This window comes from Schistocerca americana, chromosome 7 (genome assembly GCF_021461395.2).
Source record: "Schistocerca americana isolate TAMUIC-IGC-003095 chromosome 7, iqSchAmer2.1, whole genome shotgun sequence".
NCBI lineage: Eukaryota > Metazoa > Arthropoda > Insecta > Orthoptera > Acrididae > Schistocerca > Schistocerca americana.
In genome coordinates this window covers 185,705,861-185,722,561 of record NC_060125.1, presented here as the reverse complement: position 1 = coordinate 185,722,561, position 16,701 = coordinate 185,705,861, and the positions used below count along the sequence as shown (strand labels likewise).

Here is a 16,701-nt window from a genome sequence, read left to right as displayed (position 1 = left end):
GGAAGTAATTAGTGTACCCCAACTGTCTGCGACTAGTGTAATCCATAGAATAGTGCGAAAGTGGTCAGATGTCTGCGAGCTGTGTAACTGAGACGGAACGTGGGGATCAGACTGGTATTCACCTAGGGGGCTGGGGAAACCGCCTAAAAACCACATCCAGGCTGACCGGCACACCGGCCCTCGTCGTTAATCCGCCGGGCTGATTCGATCCGCGGCCGACGCGCCTACCCGATTTCAGGAACCAGCGCGTTAGCGCGCTCGGCTCACCTGGCAGGTTAAGCGAATCTTATACCATTCTTCCTCCAAAACAGTTGCATGTCCAGGTGACGATGATGGATAATAATCACGCATTCCTCTCTCCAATGTAGACCATAAAGGCTCTAGAATACCGAGATCTGGTGACCGTTGTTGCCAGGGTAGATAAGCAGTTCATCCTCGTGCTCACAAAACCAGGCCGGGAGCTGTGCGTACAGACGACGTGTCGTTTTGGAACACAGCACTCGATCAGCCAAAGTGGTCACATAGTTCTTGGCGCTAATGTGACCTTGTAGAATTACCTTGGGGCCGACGGAATATCACTATATGGATTTTGAAATAACCCCCCCCCCCCCCCCCCCGAACCCCCATCATGTTTCACTCTTGGGGCGTAAATTCGGCCAACAAGACTCATCCAACAAAATGACTTTCTTCCATTGTTCCACAGCCCAGATTATATGTCTTCGACACCATGTTTCCCTGTTAGGGGCATTAGCATCACTAAAGAATTATTTTCGAATTCCAATCTGCCCGGCAATTCTCTGCTTTTGGAGTTGTCATTGTGTTGTTTTTGTGGTGACGGGGTCCGCGAGTGCGACATTCGGCTCTGCAACAGCTTTTGCAACTGTCGTGTATTAAGGTCAGTTTACAGGTTCGCTAGCGGTCAAATACATCGTAGCAGCCCGCTGGTTTGGCTAGCAACTGCGTTTATGAAACTTCCAGGGAGATTAAAACTGTGTGCCCGACCGAGACTCCCGAGTTCGAGTCTCGGTCGGGCACACAGTTTTAATCTGCCAGGAAGTTTCATATCAGCGCACACTCCGCTGCAGAGTGAAAACCTCTTTCTGGAAACTGAGTTTATGTTCAAGAATGGATCTCTCGCGGTATTTTCATATTTTTGTCCACTCTCTGGCTGTGCGGCTCTGTAATATTAGTGCAGGTGATGACAGTGAAACACTGTTTTATCCGCATTTTCAAATAACTTAGAAGATGAGTTAAGTTGAGTGGATAGGATATCTGGAAGAGTAATTACATAAACTTCAAGAGTAGAAAGAAAAGGTGACTCTAAAGTAAGCCTAGTTTCGGTGCAGGCTACAAGGGGCTATGACACCTGTCGGTTGCTCTTCCAGGTTAAGTCAGATCAAAAAATAAGGTCATGGAGTCTAGTCAAATTAATTCAAGTAATGCTAAGGAAAGTAGGCTAGGAACTGGGGCACTGAAACTGGTTGGCGAGCTCTGCTATTTGAACAGATAATGATTGACAATGGTAGAATTATATGTAATATAGAATACAAAATGAAAATATCAAGAAAGTCTTTCTGAATAAAAATGTTAACACTGAATACGTAGTTATGTATGAAGATGCCTTTTCTAAAAGTATTTGTCTTGTGTCCACTGTGTAGTGTATAGTGTATCAAAGTGACACATCGGTAATAGACAATACAGAGAAGAAGAGAACTAAAGCTTTTGAGATGTGGAGGATGCGGAGTTACAGATGAATGGTGAGCATTAGATGGGTATATGTGTATATGTGGTAACTAATGAACACTATCGTATAAGATAGGGAAGAAAATAAATGTACGGCACTGTGTAACATTAAGAGGGGGTAGATTGATGGAACGCACCCTGAGACATCAATGAATACTTAAACTGGCAACATAGGATAAAGCAAGAAGCGAAAATTGTACAAACAAACGCTTCTCTCCAGTAAGCAGTTTCAGTGCACAGAATTTACAGTACTTAAGCTGAAATGAAGAGACTTGCGCTGATGTATTAACGTGAATAGTTGCATCATATTAGTTTTCGGACTGAAGAGTACTAGAACAACAACCTTACAAGAAAACTAAAAAAATTGGTGAACACTCTTATAATTGTGTCTAAATGGCATCCTATGTTTATAATGCATACTCACCCACGAAGTGGCGGCTTGTACAGATACGCATCAATCTGTGAGATGAAACATATTTGCCAGCCGCGTTGGCCGAGCGGTCCGGAACCGCGCGACTGCTACGGTCGCAGGTTCGAATCCTGCCTCGGGCGTGTATGTGTGTGATGTCCTTAGGTTAGTTAGGTTTAAGTAGTTCTAAGTCCTAGGGTACTGATGACCTCCGATGTTAAGTCCAATAGTGCACAGAGCCATTTGAACAATATTTAATTGTGGAGACTCAGGCCATAGCGGTATAGAACGTTGCGTTACCATTACGTATGCTTACAAATTTGGAAAATTGGTACCGGAGGCGAATGCGCAGGACAAGAATTTCTGCCAGAAAATTTTGGTTGCGCCGCTTCAAATGTTTTCGGGCTGAAAAGTAACTGTTGAGGTTGCGACTCGTTCATGTCGACCCTTAACAGCTGTATCAACAAACACGAAGGACACACGCGAGCGATGTTGGTTCAAACAGGATGACTCACTCTAAGATTGACATAAAATCAAATGAAATTTAGAATTCACGAAGAAATGGACCAGCGGAAGATCTATTTACAGTTTCAGGTAAGACAACACCGACTGAAAGAGGCTGAGACTGCATCGATTGTTTGGCAGAGTTGTACTTCTTTCTTTTTTCTCCAGTAACCATAATGGAGTAGATATGCTGCGACCAGCTGTATGTGAAGTGAGATACGCAACAATCACGGATAACGTCAACAGCTATTACCATCACATTTCAATGAGGTATAACGTCAATGAATTCACTCCAAAAATAACATTTCGCTGATAGGAAGAAGCACCTTCATAAACATTACTAAAAAGCACTTTGCCAAATGGAGATCCTCTTGAGAGCAAATACTTGTGTATTCACTATATTTCTTTTTGAGTTTTAAGACATCATTTCCCTAACTTTATGTAATTAACGTATACGGGTCATAAATCAGAGCATAGCACTTACGACAATACTGTGCCGATTCTGCGTTCATCAAATTTAACAAATGTCCTGGGGAGGAGGAATCTGGTTATCACCATTATCGAGGAAGAGACGTTTGTTTCCCTTGTTACATACATGAAAGTTACACTAAAACAGGCCCGTTGAAGCAATCATGATTACACGTTTCCGTCAATTACGTGAGCCATGTATTTCAGCACAGTAATAACCGTTGACTTGTTCAGAAAAGAAAGTAAGCCAACGGCGGTACAAATTGCCATCATACAATGATGAACGAAAAGTACACAAAAAGAACTGTCATATCATACGTAAGGAATATAATGATGTTTAGATATGTCGGGCACGACAACGGACTATCAAGTAAGATGATTGTCACATTCTGGCTTGCTATAGGTTTTTCACAGTCAGTTTCACAATACTTGGAAGAACACCAATAATCATTATGATCTTAGGTGGGATCGAAACCTATGGTAAGCAAACATCTTGTAAGGGGAGACCACGTAATGGGTTTCTGAAGCGGGCGCTTTCCGGTAAATTTCCCAGAGGGCCCCTTTGCCACCTGAGACGCACGTCTGAGCCCTCGACCGCCTTACAGCTCTCACAATGAGACTGAAAGAGGGTTCACGGAAAGCGTTTCTTCCTCATACACCGAACAGAATGACCCACAAGATTACAGTCGTAGAAAAGGAGACTCGCTTTCCCTATCTCCCTTTCTTTCTCTCTCTCTCTGTCTCTCTCTCTCTCTCTCTCTCTCTCTCTGCCTCTTCCCGTTAACGTTTTAATAGCCCTATACTTATACTACGTAGAAAAACAACGTTTTAGTTCTTTCTGCCGATACCTGTCATATAATTAACAGTGTGTACGATTTCGTTTTGCTGCTACTCGGCGATTTAAGCTTTGGGTAGAACTCTCTACCAACTTGTGAAAGCTGAATTATTCCGTAACCCTCTGAACTTTAAAACTATGTGTTAATTTGTATACGGGTGAATAAATCTGAAAACCGACGCTGCAGTCCTTGTCAAAGGCATTGTATACAAATAAGTAGACGCTTGAAGCACGCTAGTGCAGCATTCTGTACTGTGTGTCTGGTGTCTGTGTTTGTGATATCTTAGTTGTTCGTGTTTTCTGAGGCGAAACGTAAAAAACAGCATGCCTTTTCACTAAAAGAGCGAGGGAAATTGGCCAAACTCCGACCTCGGGGTGAACAGTACCAGACGACGTGAATCCGGTACGCAGATTCGAATAGGATTTGGATCACCTCCTTCCCTCGTAAGCTTGCACACTGTGCCTTAAGCTACCATTAGTTAGTGCTCTGTTTCACGTAGCAGAATTCAGCTGCGTGTAGATAGGTTCCTTAACACTGCAACGGCGTGTACACTGTTATGCAGTTTTGTATATCAGCTTGTTCTGGCGGCTGTCGGATACAGACGATACCTGCCCTCTGTGAACCAGAGTGCCAAGGACGCTGATAGCCTCTCACACATGGTGACAGCTCGATGACTGTGATGTGATGGGATAGACCTACAGGGCACGTAATGCGCCAGAGACTCATCCTTCTTCCATCGAACTAGAACTTCCAAAAACGTCAGTCATCCATTCTTCTCCCGTTCCATGGTAGCATTCTTATGACTAGAGGTCAAGTGCCGCCGGAATTTCATCAGTTTTTTTTCATCTGGGTCAGCACTACGAATGTGCACTCGAACTATTGCTGAATATCGTTGTTTTAAAACTACGTTACTAACTCATTTCCCTTCAATGTCCTGAACATATAAATTCGTCTATACGGAGAACGTAGGCCAGCCACGGCGACAGATGGTTTATGGCATCTCAAGCAATATAAACTCACGCTTTCCTGCTCAGAAGGCAATCAACGACTTACTTTGACAATGGGTGGAGTTTGGGCAGCCGAGTATTAGAAAAACAAGTAATGATGTAATGGATGCACACTTGAAAACGATGGAATAAATGACTGTGGTCCACCAGTGTGCTAGCAACGTACGCTGAAGGACCGGGTGACTAGGTGAGCATTATTGCCAGACTGATACCACGAGGCGGACCGTCAGGCGTAATTGGTTAGCTGGGTTGTAAAGCCGTGATGGCAAGAGTCCAGGGTTGATTCCTCTTATAGGACACAGTTCTAACCGGCCAAAAACCTTCAACGGCTTTGTACGTTAGAGAGGATCCAGTTGTTCTCACTGCCTAATGACATTTTCAGTTTTGATGGGCAGTTAGCGTGCCTTTATGCATGGGACTCTAGGACACACTACTCTGTACCTCTCTGTTCAGCTGAGTGTCTATGGGCAACCATTCTACCGGTATCCTTTCTCCCAGGCGTGCTAGTGCCCAGAGGTATTCATAAGAAACTCGTCGGAACTGGAAATCTTTAAATGTGCACTCTGTGAATCATCTCTTTGATGAAGTTAGTGGGAGTACCTAAATCGATAGAAATTTAAATATGTTGAACTCTTACTAGTTGCTTTAATTAACAGACAACTGAATTTCACAAGCTGCTACAGAGTTACGAATACAAACGATGATCCGGAAAGTGTATCTTTTATTCCACTCTTTCTTTCTTTCTTTTATTTCACTCTGTGATCACAAAAATGTTTTATCCTTTAACTATTGTTTTGGTCAGTGATGACCGTCTTCAAATCTGTTCAAAACATATCCTAAAATAATAAATCCTAAAGATACCGCTCTAGCATCACTGTATCCGGATATGTTTTAAACAGAACTGAAGATGGCCACCACTAAATTAAATCGATAGTTTGAGAACAAAGTTTTTTGTGGTCACAGATTAGAATCAAACAAACTGGTTTATACGAATGACTGTTTAATAGGTCTAAATGTAAATAATAAGAATTCTTCAGACACAGTTACACATAACACTTCAGTAATCTAGATTTAGGAGACAATCTCAGAAGCCCTCATAGATTTTTTGCTGATGATGCTGTCGCTTACCCTCTAGTAATTTCATCGGAAGGTAAAAGAAACGGCAACATGATTTGGACGAGATATTTGTATGGTGCCAAAAGTAGCAGTTGACTCTAATTAACCAAAAGCATGATGTCATTCACGTATGTACCAAAACGAATCTATTAAATTTCGGTTACACGATGAATCAAACCATTCCGTTAAATGCCTAGGGGTGAAATGCATCGATCACATAGCTAATGTAGTGGGGAAGGTAAATCAAAGACTGCATTTTATTGGCAGGACACTTAGAAAATGCAATAAATCCACTAATGCGACTGCATGCACTACATTGACCGTCTTTTGGTAGAGTATCGTTGTACGGTAGTTGAGCCTTACCAGATAGGATAAACGGAGGAAATCGAAAAAGTTCTTACATTGTTTGTGCATCCGCACAGGAGAAGATGGTCAAATGGCCAGTGAGCCTTATATATTTTCTTCTTTCAGACGTGTCCGAAAGAGCAGCTCGTTAGAATGAAATTACAATGAAATGAATACCCTTAGCTGCATACAGGCGTTGATATAAGTTAACGGGGACAGTTGAAAATGAGTGCCCCGACCGGGACTCGAACCCAGGATCCCCTGCTTACATAACAGACGCTCTTTCCATCTGACCCAACGATGACACAGAGGGTAGTGCGACTGCAGGGATTTATCTGTGGCACGCCTCCCGTGAGACCCACAGTCGCAACTTCTTGTCCCACACTACATTCATAGTGCCCCTTCCCCATCATACTCATTACCCTCAGCTTTACTGCCGATTCCCGCATGACTTCGGGGACTGTTTGTGCGTCCGCACAGAAGAAGATGGTGAAATGGCCTGTGAGCCTTAACTCTCTATATATGAAGATGGTATCTGTTCTTTCGGACATGCCTAGGTTAATACACAAGGGACGCTGTATTGCAGCTTGCGGTAAGTTGGAAATCTGAGTCAGTCAGGGATTGTGTGCGGATTGCCGAAGTGGTTAAGCCGGCCATTCATGAGAAGGGGCAAATCTGGATTCGAGGCCCGCTCTGGAACAAATTCTCAACTTTCGAAACTGCATCCGCAGTGCCCTGTGCGGCTGGAAGTCACGAACTCCCACCCATCACATCCCTTTCTTTCGCCATTCCCCGTTTCGTACAAAACTACAGAAAGACACATCAGTCATATCATCTTTGTATGTGCAAAATGTGAAACGCACTGACACTCTTCTTTGCAACAAGAGTTTCCTACGAGTGCCGCTTCCTTTCTTTGAGAAATACCGCATTTACTAAAGAACTTCCTTAAAGCTGCCAAGATATCTTTGTAATAATAAAGCAGCACTGCAAAATAAAGGCTGAAAATTATTTAACTACATGAAAAAAATGTAAATTAGTTACAAACTACGGCGTGCACACACTTTATTCAACATTTAAACGTCACTACAGATATTTGGTGGTAGGTTATGGCATGTCCCATATGCCTGCCGTCATTGGCGACGGTGTGGCGCAGATGAATAGCGAAATTCTGCATGACCCGCTGAAGAGTGGGAACGTCAGTGCTGTAGATAACATCCTGAATGGCTGTTTTTATCTCAACAATTATTTTGGGGTTATTGCTGTACACCTTGTTTTTGATATATCCCCACAAGGATCCGGGCGGCGAATCCAGGCCCATGCCAGTGGCCTCTGGGTAGCCTAGAGACAGAATGCGGTCCCCAAAGTGTTCTTCCAGGACATCGAACGATGCTCTACTTTGATGGCGTCGAGCTTCGACTTGCATGAACCACATCTTTTCGAAATAAGTGTAACTTTGGGTAAACATCTTCCAAAACCTTCACGTACTGTTCGGTAGTCACCGTGGCATCAATGAATATCGCACCGATTATTCCGCGACTGGACTTTTAACAACCATGCAAATGCATGAGCGTCGTAATTCCAATCATGCCCAACGGCCAACTATGCAGTTTGAACGTCCTTATGCAAACAGTTCGTAAGTTATGGTGATGTTATTATGTATAGTTCAATATTTTTACCCTATATGTTAATCATCGTTTTATGTTAATGTGTATCTTAAAAAGGATACCCTGGCATCAGGCCCTGAAGACTACGCAATATTCTACCAACTACTATGTCATCCTCAGTCATTCATCATCGGATACAGCATGGAGGGATACCGGGGTCAGCACACGCATTCCTCGCCGTTGCCGACGGTCCGACATTGTAACTGCGACGCCTCAATCTTATAGCCCCTAAACTGACGTCACGAGGCAGAGTGAAACCCAGGCTAGTCATCCCACCAAGGAAAAATTCCTGGTAGTTTCGGGAGTCGAACAGAATGATGGTGTGTTACAATGACCATTCTTCTATGGAGGCGGACGTATCTCTTCTACATGGGGATTATTTCAATTTAGCTTCTGAACATTTGGATTTTTATTTCCCCTCTTCACTTCGTTTTGTTTATTATCTCGTGGTGCTAGAAGAATGATCCTGTCGAACCGTAATGTAAGATTCTTACATACCACGACCAATACGTTTGTTAAGTTAAACGTGTATTACGTGCTATTACATTGGTGTTAAACGTTAATGCTGACAGATTGTTCTTCTACCCTTTCCTTTAAATTACCAAAACCTACTGTAAAATATTATGTCAATCAACAACAGGCTCGTAAATTATATTTTGGGTTATGTGTGTCGATTACTCAGGCCAACGATGGAAAAACTATCTTGCTGAAAATACCTTATTCTTGTGTTTTTGTGCTGCGAAATCCAAATATGATACATAAAAAACTGTATCACCCACCATTCCTTCAGATTTTACAGTAAAATTTATTAAATTAAGCGATTTTTTAAATAACTTAATAGCTTTTATGTAGTTAAATAATTTAAAAAGATGGTGTGATGAATAGAGATGACATTGATAGCACTGCTGAAAGAAAATTTCTGGATAAAAAAAGGTCGATTCTATTTTTGTGTTAACAGATGGTGTTTGGTTTACTATCAACCTAACCTCATTTTACTGTTTCCTGTACATATTCTCAGTACAGTGTGTAATCGTAGTAGTAAAAACTGTGCTGACTGTTTTTGTTATATTTTTTTGGTGAATTTGTGATTAAAAAGCACCAAAGGAACTTTACAGACTTTGTGAAAAAGGTTTATCTATCAAGCATTGGATCTAAACCTGGTGATCAAGATAAACCTTGGATATGTTATGTTTGTGTTGAAGATCTGAGAAACTGGTCCAGAAAGGAGTAAAAAGCCTTTAGATTTACTGTTCCTATGATATGGAGGAGGCCAAGAAATCATTCCGATGATTGCTACTTTTGCAGTGTTGCTATTATTGGTCATAATTAGAAAAACAAGAAGGTAATAAGCTACCCTAGCCTGCCATTCTCCATCTGAGCTGTAGGGCATGTTGTAGATTTGCAGATTCCTGAACCACTAGATGATTTAAATTCTATTCTAAGAGAACTATTTTCTGTTGTACAATCTGATTTAGATGAACCATTATGATGAATTCCATTGTAATACTGGAAGTCTAGGGCCCTAACTGTTTACTCAGACCCAGATTAACGATTTGGTTAGGGACCTGGGATTAACAAAAGAAAAAGCTGAATTGCTTGGCTCTAGATTAAAAGAAAATAACGTGTTAGAAGTTGGAACCAGCATATACATGTATAGAAAGAGAGAGCAGCGATTTTCCAAATTTTTCAACAAGAAGGTGATTTAGTGTATCGCTCAGACATTCCCAGTCTGATGAATGAGTTTGGTGTTGAATACAAAAAGGAAGACAGGAGGCTGTTTATTGATGCATCCAAAACTAGTTTAAAGGTTGTTTTATTACACAATAGTAACATGTATGCTTCCATACCTGTTGGACATTCTGTAAAAATGAAAGGAAGGTATGAAAACCTATAAATAGTGCTAAATATAATAGGCTACTCTGCTCATGGTCGGATGATATGTGGCGAACTAAAATTAACATATATGCTCCTTGGTCAGCAAGGTGACTTTACCAAATTCCTCTGTTTCTTGTGTGAATGGGACAGTAGGGCTAGTGATCAACACTGGTGCAGAAAGAACTGCTCTGTGAGGCAGTCTTTAAAGCCTGGTGAGAAGAACATTCTACGCAAAAACCTTGTAGATACAAAAAACGTACTCCTACCACCTCTACATATAAAGTTAGGCCTAATGAAATAGTTTGTAAACGCTTTGCTTAAAGATGGACCATGTTTTAAGCACCCCTGCCAAAATTTTCCACACCTTTCAGAAGCTGACTCTAGAAAATTGATGTTTGATGTTAGCTTTGAATCCACAATGACCTTAAATGAGGAAGAAGCATGAGCCGGTCGGGGTGGCCGAGCGATTCAAGGCGCTACATTCTGGAGCCGCGCGACCGCTACGATCGCCGGTTCGAATCCTGCCTCGGGCATGGGTGTTGTGATTTCCTTAGGTTAGTTAGGTTTAAGCAGTTCAAAGTTCTAGGGGACTGATGACCTCAGAAGTTAAGTCCCGTAGTGCTCAGAGCCATTTGAACCAAAGAAGCATTGGTATCATTCAAGCAAGTCGTTACAAATTCTTAGGACATGAAAAAGACCCAGAATATGTTTCTATTATAGCTACATTGTTAAAGAAGTTTAAAACTTTAGGATGTTTAATGATCTTGAAAGTTCACTTTTTGACAGTCACCTTGATTACTTCCCGGACAATATGGGAGATGTTAGTCAGGAGCAAGGAGAGCGTTTTCACCGGGACATTAAATTGATAGAAAAACACTACCAAGGCCGCTGGAACACCAACATGATGAGGGACTACAGTTGGTCACTTCACCGAGAAGTTCAGCAAGCGACTCATCGCAAAAAAAGCTACACAACAAGCTTCAAAGAAAAAAAGGGAAAGAAAATACAAACCAATTCTAGCTGACAAGTGAAACCACTACTAGCACATTTCATTGTTTTAAGTAGCTTACTGTAAATACAAGCCATCATTGTGTAGTAACAAAGCGTTTCATTGATTTCCCCGTTTACCGTATAGCATAGTATATAATACAAAGCAAATTACTCGAAAACTATGGGTGATACAAAGAAAACTAAGGCTAGATTTGGGTTCAGCTCATAAAAATCTATAAAGATCAGCAATCAAAGTAAAAAAAAGTTATTCAAAAAAAATTTTTCGTTGGTCTGTACGCCTTCCTAACATATGGCGTCATTGGCCTCCTTTATGATTTGAATGTAGCCTGTCTGCAATGTAGCCAAAATTGTCAGCACTGTTTGCACATTTGTGAGACATACTGAATCACAGGAATTTTAATGATCACATGCACTAACCAGACTTCAGTAACACGTTCCACCAGCACATGAACAACACACAGGTTTTAACAGACTGAAACTACGGTTAAAAGAAACATGCTTCGCTCCTCTCTTTATCCTTCGCTTCCCTTCGTTGCTACGAGCCTAGGCTAACAATAGCGACAGTACACACGCTGCTACTGGTGCCTGAAGCTTCGTAAATCTACCATCAGCAGGATTTCGAAGCCTGTATAGAAACGGATGGAGAATGACTGCTTAAAATATAATTAATTGTACCTCCTTTAAGTTGGAAACGAGAATTAATTTGAGTTTTTCATCGTCATTTTCATTATCAGCATGGTCGATATGGTTAACATTTATTTCATCCCAGTTACATTTTCAGTGTTGGTCAGTGTTATTTTCCTTTCACCTAGCGCTATGGCCGTTAGCTGCTGAAGGCCTTATTAATAAGTCCAGGAACATGCAACGCAGTACCGATAACGCAAGTAGGACTGTTGATATTTTTAAAAATATCGGTAATCCCATATATCGATATTTAGAAATATGTCATGATGGGCCCTAGATACGTATATCGAGGAAAAGTGTATATCTAGCAACATATCGACTGAAGAAATATCGACGAAGCAGCCTATAAAAATATCGACAGCACATTGTTATTACACTGCTGGTTTTACTGCTGTATATCTAAGTAATGACATGTTATTAGGTATTCTGAACATCAACAAGTTAGAAGCCTGATTATCTCTGTTAGAGCAAGAATTGAATAGATGCGATAATCATTTTGCAAACAATGTCAACTGCAAGCAAGTGGTCAAATAAAGGACGTCCGACGGGCACGTCGTTCGGTTGCGTCACGTACCGGATTTGTCCGGAACACTTCAGGTCGACTTCCCTGTTTTTTTTTGTTTATTTTTCATTTCTGCAAACGGCAGCAACAAAGCAGCTGCAGTGTCAAAATTGCGTGGTGAAATTGAACGTTGCAGTTTCTGTGGGTAGTGCCGAGAGCCGACTGCTTTAGCATTTACAGCCGGCCGTTGTGGCCGAGCGGTTCTAGGCGCTACAGTCTGGAACCGCGCGACCGCTACGGTCGCAGGTTCGAATCCTGCCTCGGGCATGGATGTGTGTGATGTCCTTAGGTTAGTTAGGTTTAAGTAGTTCTGTTCTAGGGGACTGATGACCTTAGCAGTTAAGTCCCATAGTGCTCAGAGCCATTTGAACCATTTTTTAGCATTTACACTCACACGTCTCCGTCCACGGCAAAGCCCACTCTTGCCATTTACATTTTTGTTCATCATTTTCAGCAGCTGTTTTTGAAGAATGCCGATGTGATGCAGTAGTCCATTAGTTGCGTTGAAACTAGCGCTCGGACTTCTTCTTTGTGCAACCTTTACGTGCTTCACACAGTCAAAGAGAAAGAGTGGACGTGATAAAAGCTAAAAAAGTAGTATGATTCCTTCACATATTGAAAGTAAAATTATGTTCTACTACAATTTCAAGAGAGCAGTTTCAAATATTTATCGAAAACTGCGAAAAAGTATGAAATAAAATTATCGACACCCGATATTGCTATTTCGACATCAATACAGCGATATATTGGGGAGTATTGGGTCACCGGTAAACGTCGGTACGTTGTAAAAAATATCGATATTTCGAAATATGGAATTTTACCGATTACTCTGTACGCAACTGTAGAGAAAAAGCGTTTTGAAAAAATGAAAAATGACACTTACACCCAAACATCCAGATATCAGACACTCGGACTGGTTCAAAACGTTGTATGTAGATAGAGTATCGACCGAAACGCCGATTTAGTTCGCGCTATGTGATGTCGCCCAGTAGAACATGAATAAACGGTAATTGAAAGTGACACCAGAGCTACGGAGAACAAGGCAGGTGTATCTGTGAGTGACAGATTTGTAGAGTTCCCGTTCAGACACCACTAATGACAATTTGTTTTTACTTTTTACGTGTCTAACTTTTATATGGGATACTTTTTTCCCGACATGTAAAAGGACTTTTCGGAATTTGTAGCAATGTTCTTCTGGCATTCTGCTTTCGATTTGCTAACTGAAAAGTAGCAAACCTAACAGTAAATCTGTATAAATAGGTGTGATGTTCTGCAGGACAAGTGCGACAGAACAGATACCACTCGTGATGAAGCAGTTAGTGCATAGAGGTAGGGGTGTAAATGTAGGAGCGTGTGGGTAATGTGGAAACGTCTAGTATCTGGCCTGCAGAGTGCTGCACTGCAGTGGGGCAGCCAGAAATTGTTGTAATGGTTCCTATTTGTAACGGTAGAGGGTTAAAAGTCAGTTGAGCAACAGGCGCGGTGGCACTGATGCAATTTACGTTCGCGCGTTTTCTAAACCTTTTTCTAGGTAAGTTGTGCTGTTATATTTATCTATATACTTTGTAGTTATCTTTCTTTAGGTCTCATAGCTTATAAAGGGAGGCGCATAGAAGGTTTTAGCAGTCCTTTGTCAACCTTAAATGGATACTTGCGTAATCTGATCTTCAGAAATTTAAAATGGCCGTTGTGTAGGTAATGCGGAAGCATACATACGATGTCATTGTGGAAACGTTTCCACAATACCAACATAAAATACATTACTGCTAATACGTTTTGCGTCTGTACCTAGATGCCACGAAAGCTAACTGATCGGAAACCAAGAGCTATTGTGAAGAAGTGGGATGCTCAAAACATGATTAAGGCTATAATAGCCTCAAGGGATAGCAGGTGGGGTTAAGAAGAGCAATAAAAGCTTTCAGTGTACCTCAAACGACACTTCAAAGGTTTGTGCATCGTGATATGTCACCTGAAGTATGTGTTTCTTTGAGACTTGGACGTAAGCTTGTACTTCCTGTTGCTATTGAGAAACAGTTGGTTCATTATCTCATTGGAATGGATAAAACAGAAGGCCAACATCGTTGTCAAATACCTCATCAAATACGTGTGTGTCTCCACAAGATATCATGCCAGTCCCTCCTCTAAAGAGGACGATTTCCAACAGAGGTCGTAAGCCAGGTTCATCAGCTGTTTTGACATATTCGCCTTATAAAACACGCCTTGAAGAATCCTTGCTGAAGGGTAAACAGAAGCTTCCTAAGGCACCTGCCAAAAGCAAGAAAAAACGTGAAGCTCCTCCTAGAGAACCGTGCAAAAAACGGCTTAAGTTGTCTGAGGATTCAGATGAAGAGCCCAATGCACCAACTGTATCTTCAGGCGAGTCACATGTGGATCTCACAGTTGGGGAAGAAGAACCTACCGAAGAAGATGCAGTTTGTATTTTTTGTAAAGGCGCATTTTCCAAAGACATTCGGGGAGAATTGTGGATTAAGTGTGTCGTGTGTGAGGAGTGGAGTCACTCTCTGTGGGCCGGAAATGAAGCAGATATTTACATATGCGATTTTTGCAAGTGAACTTCGATTACGAAGCGTTTTTCTAATACAGTTGCGTTTAAAAATATTTTTAAGTAAGTTAAATTTAATATAAAATAAAAAAATTTCTGACATTTTCAATAGTTTTCGCTTGAAGTAGTCAGTTTCCCACAATTTTAAGGCGTTTCCACATTACCCGCACTTCTTGAAAAATTAGTGAGTTGTTGTGCAAGCAGAAGATGTTTTTTAATTTTTAAGATATTTAGTTTTTGTGTTTAATATTATTACATTCATTGCTAAAACATTATGAATTAGCTTTGGCTGATTTTTGAAGCTGAAAGAGGAAACTGGGTTTCCACATTTACACCCCTACCTCTATGTAATTTCACATAATAAACGTAGACAGTTGGAACAGCAGACTAAAGAAGCAACTGCATCACACGTGCAGTACTGCTCGTGATTTATTAGTAGTCCCATATGATACTTTCATGCATTATACAGTAAAATTGTCAGCATTGGGCTATGAACCCGGGACCCTTGGAACAATGATCTAACGCCCCACCAGATTCTCAACGGAAGCTATTACTCACTGACAGCTATGCTCCGTAGTTCTTGTGTTACTTGTAATTAATGTTTACGGACGTTCTGCTGGACGACAGCATATAGTACGTACTAAATCGAAGCTTCGGTGCATACTCTGTCGATATAGAACGTTTGGTACAGATCTGACACCAGGAGGTTTGGGTGTTGGAACGTTTTCCATTTCCACTCTATATACGATTAATATAAACCTTTTGACCAAGCGGCACTCCGGCAGGCCGCTGCCTGCCTGCTAGTGGCCTAGTGGTGGAGGCACTCACCGTTGAGGACGTGCACCCAGACGCTGGCCGGGTTGGCGTTGGACGGCACGCACGTGTAGTTGCCCGAGTCGGCGAGCTGAGCCTTGGTCACGAGCAGCTTGCTCGTGGTGCCCGCCTCCGTCTTCTCCGTCTCGAGGGAGATGCCGCCGCGCGGCGAGTCGAAGTCGACGACGGCGGCGCCGTGGAACCACAGCACCGACCCCGGCGGCGTCGAGTGCACGTTGATGGAGCACGTCAGGCTGATGGTGCTGCCCTTCTTCACGAACACGTCCTCCGGGCCCCAGATGTTGGCCTGCGCCGCTGTGGGCACCAAAGGCAGCACGGTTTCTCTCCGCTCTTACTCGTGCGCCGAGGCGGGACACGAGCGGGAGGTGGTGGGGTGCACGAGGGTGGGTTGCTCGAATGACACGTGCTCAGTGACCAGGGACTGGTGAAAGTAATGGAAAATAACGTGAACGAAAATTGCACAGAGATGACTACACACGTAACTGGTGATAAAATGAGGGATTCTTGCTGCTTCGTTTATTAATCTTACAAATGGAGACCACGACGTTGGGATCACAGATTTACTTCAAAACTCTTAGTAGGCCATTAAAACAACAAAATGGGCACGTAGTAAGGATCACTACTCTGGCAATTCTGAGAAAATAGGAAGCTAGGTTTTACGTGTCTATTATATAGCTTATACAGGGTGGTCCATTGATCGTGACCGGGCCAAATATCTCACGAAATAAGCGTCAGACGAAAAAACTACAAAGAACGAAACTTGTCTAGCTTGAAGGGGGAAACCAAATGGCGCTATGATTGGCCCTCTAGTTGGCGCTGCCATAAGTCAAACGGATATCAACTGCGTTTTTTTTAAAATAGGAACCCCCATTTTTTATTACATATTCGTGTAGTACGTAAAGAAATATGAATGTTTTAGTTGGACCACTTTTTTCGTTTTGTAATAGATGGCACTGTAATAGTCACAAACATATGGCTCACAATTTTTTAGACGAACAGTTGATATCAGGTAGTTTTATTAAATTAAAATACAGAACGTAGGTAAATTTGAACTTTTTATTTCGGTAGTTCCAATGTGAT

The 16,701-nt window shown here is 41.9% G+C and overlaps 1 protein-coding gene across 1 annotated transcript in view; it reads right to left on the bottom strand.

The window, feature by feature from the left end:
• LOC124622835 overlaps positions 1–16,701 on the bottom strand; it is a 119,019-nt gene that overhangs the window by 17,995 nt on the left and 84,323 nt on the right. Inside the window, exon 4 of the mRNA XM_047148626.1 lies at positions 15,616–15,915. Within this exon, the coding sequence (XP_047004582.1) occupies positions 15,616–15,915 (300 nt within the window). The remainder of the gene's footprint in view (positions 1–15,615; positions 15,916–16,701) is intronic.